This window comes from Elephantulus edwardii, unplaced genomic scaffold (assembly GCF_000299155.1).
Source record: "Elephantulus edwardii isolate Elephantulus edwardi_28Jun2011 unplaced genomic scaffold, EleEdw1.0 scaffold00064, whole genome shotgun sequence".
Classification (NCBI taxonomy): domain Eukaryota; kingdom Metazoa; phylum Chordata; class Mammalia; order Macroscelidea; family Macroscelididae; genus Elephantulus; species Elephantulus edwardii.
In genome coordinates, this window is record NW_006399814.1 from 15,095,442 (window position 1) to 15,104,713 (window position 9,272).

Consider the following 9,272-nt stretch of genomic DNA (forward strand, 5'->3'; position numbering starts at 1 on the left):
AAATCTAAACTTGTAACTGTTATAGACATAATTTTAGTAAAGTTTAATAGACTAAAAATTGTTATTAAGTCAAATAAGGTAAACAGAAGGATACACATTAAAAAAAAAACAAAACAAACCAAGGAATGTCGTAATTTCCATAATTTGAAAATATAAAACTTAAGAATAAAAATCAAGCAACTCTTTCTGGAGAACTTCTGCAACTCAGGAAGGAGAACACTCAACAAAGTTTATACCTAAGTATTAGTTACTCAGTCTCCAATTCACTATAGAACAAGCTTTTTGTTTTTCCTTGCATTAAAATATAATCAACTTACCTGCAACCTCTCCATAATAGTAACATCTGTCAGACACACTTTAGCACTTTCCTCTTCAGGCATTATTGTACCCAAGAGTGTTTCTTGTTCTTCTATATCACTCTTAAGCCGTTGTATATCTCTATTGACATTCTGCAGTTTGTTTCTTAGTTCTGGTATCTCTTTCTCTTTTAAATCAACTATGCTTTGCCTTAAGAGAAAACACACAATTGAAAATAGGCTTTCTGGTGTTTTCTCATAGTTAGACTAAAGTCATGCATTTCTGGGATGACTACCATAGAAGGGATGTTGCATTCTTTTCAGGGCATTGTTATCAGTGAGCAGGTAGTTGATGTCAGCATGTCTGGTACTGATGAGATAATCTTACTCACCTGGTTAAAGTGGTGTCAGCTCTCTCCACTATAAGTTTACTATTTTTCACTTGCTGGCTCCCTCATCTCTCTTACATTTCAGTTTAAATGTTGCCTTTATAAAAATTCCCCTCTTACTATAACTCAGTTACTATTTTCTTATCTAATTGCCTACCTGTGATATTTTTGTTTGCTAGGAGGAGTGGCATCCACTTCCATAATAGCTTGCCTCCAGAAACCCTATGAACCTGCAGAGAGGATGAAAGGCACCCAAGCATCGAGGACTCTCCTTCATAGGGTTGCTATGAGTTGCCTGCGACTCGATGGCATTTAACAACAACAACAACCTGTCACCACTACTCCACTACTCATACTCAAGTATGAGGGCAGGTTAGTTATTCTGCTTACTACTATATTACCAGCAGCATGCTGATTAAAAAAATACTGGTTGAATTCACCGTTTATAGGTGAAAAGACAAACAGTGCATTGATAAATATAACCTTTCTTGTTACCTTACCCCCTTTACCTTTCTCTGAGTGACTTTCATAAGTAGACCTATATATTACCTTTGAGGACAGCAGTGACTTATATCACAGAGTTGGAATGAAGCTTGGACATCATCTAAGTCAACCCCCTCATTTTACTTTGAAATTTAGATGCAGATGAGTTAAATGGCATGTCATTCAACAGAGCTAAAATTATAAACTGGTCTGATTCACACCTAAGCCACTGTTCACTTAAAAAAACAACAACCAACTTGTTATTTTATTATCAACTTGTCAGTTGTGGGAAGTGGGTAGAAGGTGAAGAAGAGAAGAAAAGTGAACTCAAAGCCACAGTAATTTATATAACTTAAATGTAGAAGTGACATGCCATCACCACCACTGTATTCTACTGATTATACAGCTCAATCCTGGAAAGAAGATGATACAAAAGTACGAAGGGAAGGATGAATGGGGGCAACCTTGGAGAGTGGTACCACAAAAAACTTCTTAGACTCAAGGACTTACTTTTCTGCTTCCAGACTCCTCTACCCCCAACCGTGATCTGTTAAAAGCAATTATCTTAAAATATATCTTTAATCAGATGATAGTTCTTCATGACTTATGAGAGAGAACTGTAATAGGTCAGAACATAACGTGGCTCTCTTTCCCAATTTATGAGATTCAATTCCTACAAATAACTTACCCAGACTCTAGGTAACACTTCAACAGCATATGTCCTCCCCTTGCTTCTAAACATATTAATTTTTAACTTCCCTTTCTGCTTCTAAATAGAGTTGGACCAACTTTTCTGTTTCATATTCCTTTTCACTTGCTGGCTCCCTCATCTCTCTTACATTTTGGTTTAAATGTTGCCTTTATAAAAGGGGGTTTTCTTCATTCTGCTGCCAATTAGCTTCTCTCTACTTAATGAACATATTTGTGTGAAATAATTAAGCAGTTAATTAACTTTTCAAAAACCAACAAACTGTCATCAAGTTGGTTCTGACACTGAATTTCCGCGGCTGTAATCTTTATGAGAGGAGACCGCCCATCTTTCTTCTGTAGGGCTGCTGGTAGATTTAAATTGCAGACTTTTCAGTTAGCAGCCTGATACATTACACACTATACAACCACGGCTCCTTTTATTAAACTACGTTTCTAAAATTATGGCTAACACTGAAAGACTGGGAATCCCAGAACATTTATTTGTGCTCATGAAAAACCTATATAAAGGCCAAGAAGCAGCTGTTCAAACAGAACAAGGGGACACTGCATGATTTCAAATCAGGAAAGGTATATCAGGGTTATCACCTTTCTCCATACTTACTGAATATGTATGTTTAGGAAATAATTTGAGAAACTGGTCTCCATGAAGAAGAAGGTAGTATTAGGCGCAGAGGAAAACGCATTAACAGCATGAGTTATGCAAAGAATATAATGCTTACAAAAGTGAAGAAGACTTGAAGTATTCACTGATGAACATCAAAGACCATTTAGCCTTCAAAATGGGTTACACCTTGACATCAAGAAGCAACATCAAGACAGATGGAGAAAAGACTGAAATTGCCAATAATTTCATTTTACTTGTATCCACACTTAGTAGGAGCAGTCAAGAAATCAAAAGGTGTGCTGCACTGGGGATATCTACTATCAAGGAACAGAGTTCCAACGAGAAAGGATGGCACTTTAAAGACCAAGGTGTGCCTGATCCAAGCCACAGTATTTTCAACTGCTTCCTAGGCATTTGAAAGTTAGACAATGAATATGGAAGAATGAAGAATCAATGCCTTTGAATTGTAATACTGGCAAAGAGTACTGAAAATACTGTGAAAAGAACAAATCTGTCTTGAACAAAGTATAACCAGTGTACTACTTAGAGGCAAGGATGGTGAAACTTTGTCTCATCTACTTTGGTCATATTTTCAGAAGGAACCAGTCCTTAGTGAGAGACATCATGCTGGGAAAGGTAGAGGGTAGGTGAAAATGAGGAAGACCCTCAACAGGAGCGTATAACACAACAGGCTCAAGCATGATATACATTGTGAAGAAGGTATAGGATAGGGCAAGGTTCAGTTCTATTGTTCATAAGGTAGCAATGAGTTATAGTTGACTTAAGGGCACCTAAATACTCAATGTGTACTTCTAACAGCTTATATCATTAATAGCCCATTAGCATTTTGAGGGAAGTGTTCACTGGACTCTATAATCAGCCTTGTTTTCTCTGTTCTGAGTGACACCAAGGCAATTATTATATACTTCTTGCTTGAATAAATAGATCATCATCTGAATTCATATACAAATGAAGGAAAATATAAATAACAATAATCATATGATACATTCTTTTTGAAAGGGAGTAATGACATGAAAACAGTTTATAATGTGTCTTTTGGGAGAGCCAGTATTTTTTTTAGATAGGTTTACAAGTGATTTATCAACAAACAGTTTTTATTAATTAAGGATTCTATCTGCTTCAGGACTAGCATATGAAACAAATTTGCCTTTAAACAAAGTAACTGTTTCTTCTTATTCTATAAATAACCACATACAATAGAACATAATGACTGAGACTTGTAAAATCCATTCAGCATATCCTTACTGAGTATTTACAAGGCACTGAATGGATCCACACCACAAATCAAATTCAGTGCCAACTTGGTTCCAACTCACCCCTTGTGACCTTCTATTGGGTTTCTGAGGCTATACTTTTTTTTTTTAAGGCTATACATTTTCAAGACTGACCATCTTTCTCCCTCACAACAGCTGGTGACTGGGTACAGTAACAGAGAATTCCCACTCTCACCTCATGGGCACAAGTCCCAGCATTTCATCACGTCGCTTTTCTTTCCTCTTTAGCTCTGATTCTGTTGACTTAAGCTTATCCGGAGCAAGTCGCAGCTTAGACTGTAAATCACTGATGACTTCTTGTAATTCAGTTTCTGTCTGAAAAACTCTCTGACATATAGGGCAACATGACGACTGTTCTTCATCTGTTAGTTGAGTTATGAATTGGGAGTAGACTGCTGTGGCACCAACCAACATGGCTATTTAAAAAAAAAAATAAACACACTTCAAGTGAGAAGAAAATACTTTTGTCAAAGTGAATACATCATTTTCTATAAATACATAATTTACTCCTTTTGCTTTACAAATTACTAATTAAACAAAAACTATGCTATTTTAATTTTCCATAAGGTATAATACAAATTGGTTTTTTTGTTAAAACATACAAAATACAATAAAATTCAACATCTGAGAGCTTACTATGTGCCAGGTACTATTTTAGGGATTTTAACACCTATAATCTTATTTATTCCTCTTAAGTCACACAAATGAATGATACTAAATTGATTACAACTAATAGTGTCCCACACAGGGCTTTTAAGGTGATAAATCTTTACAGAATGAGACTGCCTGTCTTTTTCTCATAGAGCACCTGCTAGATCCAAACTGCTGATATTCTCATTAGCAGTACAACATTACACCTCTAAGGTTTCTTAAACCTAACTAAAATTCTCTGCCACTGAATTGATTCTGACTCAGAGCAGAGTGAATTTCCAAGGTTATAAATTCTATGTCCTTCTGCGGAAAGACTGGGAGATTCCACACACTTTCAGTTAGTAGCACAACATGTAACACACTAAGCCATCACGGCTTGCTGTAGCTCAAGTACCTTCAGAACCAAACCAATTTCAACCAGGCTGATTCCAACTCACGAAGACTGCAGGTGCAGAGCAGAATTGTGCTCCACAGGGTTTTCAATAGCTATAAACCCAGAGGTAGCATCTCTATGGTGGTTCAAATCTATTTATGGCTCCTCAGATTAAAGAAACTGGCAATCTCCTACCATAAAATTTACAACTCTGAAAATCCACAGGAGGGTTAGTTATGAGTTGGTTCCAACTTAATGGTAAAAGAGGAAAAAGGGAAATAGAGAAGGAGGGAAAGAGAGAGAAAGAGTATTTTGGAAGTAGATCATTAGGCCTTTCTTCCAAGGTGCTTCTGGGTGGACTGAATCCTCCAATCTTTCAATGAAGAGTTGAGTGCACTATGTGCATTATTCAGGAACTCCCTTATGCAATAGGTGGTACGTATTACTGTCCTCATTTTGCATATGAAGAATCTGAAGTGTAGAAAGATTACAGTAATTTGTCCAAAGATGCACAGCAAGTAAAACTGGTGCCAGAAGTAAGTCTTCTCTGTTAAGAGTTACCTATGAATGTAAATCCAAATATATCAAAGTGCTTTGGCAATAAAATGTAGTTAGCTTACCTCGTTGTTTCGAGGATTTTTCAATGTCCTCTTTAAGTCTATCTAAGTCATTTTCAAAATCCTGACTACCACAAACTTCAAAGAGCTTGTCTTCATAATTGGATAATTGTTCTTCCTTTCTTTTTAACTCATTATTTATATGATTTTTATTTTGCTCAGCTGAAGCCAGTTCTTTGCTAAAATAAGAATAAATATGTATTATAATTTTAAAATACAAAAAGAGCTTTCAAAGTTTTGAGTAGGTAAATGTAAGACACACTCCACTAATAAATATACTAAGCTTTGCTATGTTCACATATTTTCTTCAGAAGTCACGGCAATAGTCTGCTTCTGCTTTAATTTTCTGTCTAGGACATGGATTCATTTGCCAACCCTAATCATGAGCTTGCTCTCAGCAAATACTGCACAGGCAAATTTCTGCCTGATTTCTGAGGATTCAGAGCCTCAGCTTGAGAACTTCAATGTCAGCTTGAGAACTTCAGTCAGGAGAAGATGCTTACTGGGTCAACTAGAGGGAAGCCAGTAGAATACTGCCCGATTCTCTTTGTTCTTTTTTACAATATTAGTTTCCTACGTCGTAAAGACTTTTTATTTTATCTCATTCCTGTTGCTCTTATCTACTCATTTTCTTATCATACACTCCTTCACATTCATTAAAGCTTTTCCTCAAAAGTACAGTATATTCATATCCCAAATCAAAAGCATAATCCAATAAGCCAAATACAATGTCTAGAAAGATCGGGATTTTCTAATTTTCCAATTTGTGGTCATGTAATAGATCAAATGCTCTGTAATCAATGTTTTAAACAGTGAAACAACAGAATACAGTAACTTGGAACAGATTCTACAGAGAAAGGTACTATTTTGAGAAATTTGGCTCAGATAAATGTAGATATTTGAGAACTTCCCATAGAGACATATAACATTTTGGAAGAAAATAACTGATGCAGATTAATATTTTCACCACCTTAGCCTCAACTCAATCCCTTTCATCAAAAGTCACTAATGGCCTAAATGCCAAGTATAATTTTCATCTTACTTAATCTCTTAGTGACAATAAACATTTTTAGTATTATCTTTGTAGACTCTATTCACAAAATGCCCAGATACCACTTTCACCTGTCTGATACCCTGGCTCCTGGGGTTAACCTTCGTTTCCTTCATTTGGTTCTCCTCTTTGCCTATTGACATTTTAAATATCAGTGTTTCCCCAAGGATCTAAATTTTATTTCTTCTAATCTCTTTGCATACCTCCCTCATGATGGCACAGTCTATATTAATGTCTTCCATTGTCATTTACATTGCAACAAATCTTAGCTTCTTAAATGCCAAATTCTAATTCATACTCTACTCCCTAAGATAATTCTTTAGAAAATACAAAAACCAAACCTGTTACCTTCCTCAAAATTCTGTATGGAATATATGACCCTATTATCCAAACAGTATGCAAGGTGACATTAGAGAAAATATATCACTTTTTATAAATTTCAGAAATAAAAAATTTTATAAATATTATCTTTCCACTCAGGTCTATAAACTTTAAAAGGACAAAAGGGCTAGCTCACTATTCATTACCAATTTGCTTAACTTGTAAATTAACAAGACAAACCATACCCTGAAAAGAATGATCCCTGTTATACCTACTAAAAATGTTTTCTTGTGTGTTATACTGATAATACAAAGGCATTCAACTATGTTGCTGTTATGTGCTGGCGAGTCACCTGTGACTCATAGCGACCCTAGGTACAGCAGCCCTAAACCCTGCTCTATCCTGTGCTAATCTTATTGTCTCTGACACACCTACTCCCAGTACCAAAGTCACTGAATCAATCCATCTAGGGCCCTCTTCTCCTGTGCTATCACTCCACCCTACCAAGTAAAACGTCCCCCCCTCCAAGGACTGGTCCTGCCATGTTCAAAGTATGTCAGACAAAGCTTCAGAATCCTTGCCTCCAAGGAACAACTTGTTTGTTCTCCTAGCAGTCCACGATATACTCAATACTCTTCTCCAGCACTACAGCTCAAAGGCATCAATTCTTCTATCATCCCTAGTCATTGTCCAGCTTTCTGATGCATAGCAAGCGATTGCAAAGATCATAGCCTGGATCAGGCACACCTTAAGTCTCGAGACTGATATCGTTGCTCTTCAGTACTCTGGAGAGGTCTCCGACAGCAGACTTTCCCCAATGCAATTCGTCTTTCAATTTCTTGGCTGCTAGTACCAAGAGTGTTGACTGTAGAGCCAAGTAAACTGAAGCAGTTAACAATCTCACACCATCTATCATGATGCTGCCAATTGGCCCAGTGGTGAGAATCTTCGTTTTCTTGATGTTGAGTTTCAATCCATATTGAAGGTTGTAGTCCTTGACCTTCTGCAGCAAGCACTTGAGGTCCTCCTCAGTTTTAACAAGCAGGGTTCTGTCATCTGCATAACACAGATTATTGATGAATCTTCCTCCAATCCTGATGCCACATTTCTCCTCAGAGAGCCCAGCCTCCTGGATAATCTATTCCACATACAGATTGAAAAGGAGATAGGGCACATCCTTGACACACACACTCCCCAATTTTGAACCACGCAGTGTTTCCTTGCTCTATTCTGACGATGTGGATCACAATAATTTATGGATAACATTGAGAAGAGTGAGAAGTCTAACACTTAACTGTACTTATGCAGAACTTGGACATGGATGAAGAAGCAGACATCCTAACAGTACAATAGGGTACTGCAAGGTTTAAAATTTGTACCCTTTCACTCCATTTATTCAATCTGTATGCTGAGTAAATAATCCAAAAAGACTATATGAATGTGGCATCAAAATGGGCACAGGATATGAACAGACACTTCACCAAAGAAGACATTCAGATGACCAAGAAACACATGAAGAAATGTTCAAAATCCCTAGCTCTAAGAGAGAAGCAAATCAAAACAACTATGAGGTATCATCTCACCCCAGTTAAAATAGCAAAATTTAACAGAACAGCAAACATCAAATGCTGGCGAGGTTGTGGAGAAACTGGAACTTATTAACTGTTTGTGGGAATGTAAAATGGTGCAACCACTATGGAAGGCAACATGGTGCTTTCTCAAAAACTTGCAAATAGAGATACCATTTGACCCAGCAATTCCACTACTGGGAATACACCCTAAAGAAACCATAACTGCCACCCAAGCAGATACATGCACACCCGTGTTTACTGCGACTTTGTTTACAATAGCAAAGAGCTGGAAACAACCCAAGTGCCCATCAACAAACGAATGGATAGAAAAGCTGTGGTATATTCACACAATGGAATACTATGCAGCATTGAAAAGCAAGGAACTAATGAAATATTCTTAAAAATGGGTGACCCTGGAGGACATTATGCTGAGTGAAATATCTCAGTCACAAAAGGACAAATATTGCATAGGGTAACTGTTGTAAAACTGGACTGACATCAGGGTTGAGGAAAGACAGAAAAGGAGGGGAGGAATGATGTATTTCTTTGAAACAGATGAGGGACAGAACTGTTTAAAAGGGATATATGAATGGGTATTCCTGTCATTACAGAAGTCCAGAGTGAAGGCTGCATAGTGGAGTGGACTTGGGGGAGGGATTGCATAATCAAAATTTTTCTTTTTCTTTTCAAGAAGAAGAGTGAATCAGGGGGATGAGATGGACAGGGAGAAAAGCGCAGCAATGAAAGACTGAAAACCCTAAATCTCTGTAAACTTTCATTAAAATTAATTTAAAAAAGAAAGAAAAAAGCTACAGACACATAGATCAATGGAATCGAATTGAGAATCCAGAGATCAACCCATCTATCTATGGTCAACTGATCTTTGACAAGGAGATGAAATCAGTGAAGT

At 37.0% G+C, this 9,272-nt stretch overlaps 1 protein-coding gene across 2 annotated transcripts in view; it reads right to left on the reverse strand.

The window, feature by feature from the left end:
• The window catches only part of RAD50 (RAD50 homolog (S. cerevisiae)), a 78,740-nt gene that overhangs the window by 32,194 nt on the left and 37,274 nt on the right, over positions 1-9,272 (reverse strand). For both annotated transcript variants that reach the window (XM_006888082.1, XM_006888083.1), the window contains 3 exons: positions 5,423-5,598; positions 3,954-4,194; positions 318-507 (listed from right to left, as the gene is read on the reverse strand). In XM_006888082.1, the coding sequence (XP_006888144.1) occupies positions 318-507; positions 3,954-4,194; positions 5,423-5,598 (607 nt within the window). The remainder of the gene's footprint in view (positions 1-317; positions 508-3,953; positions 4,195-5,422; positions 5,599-9,272) is intronic.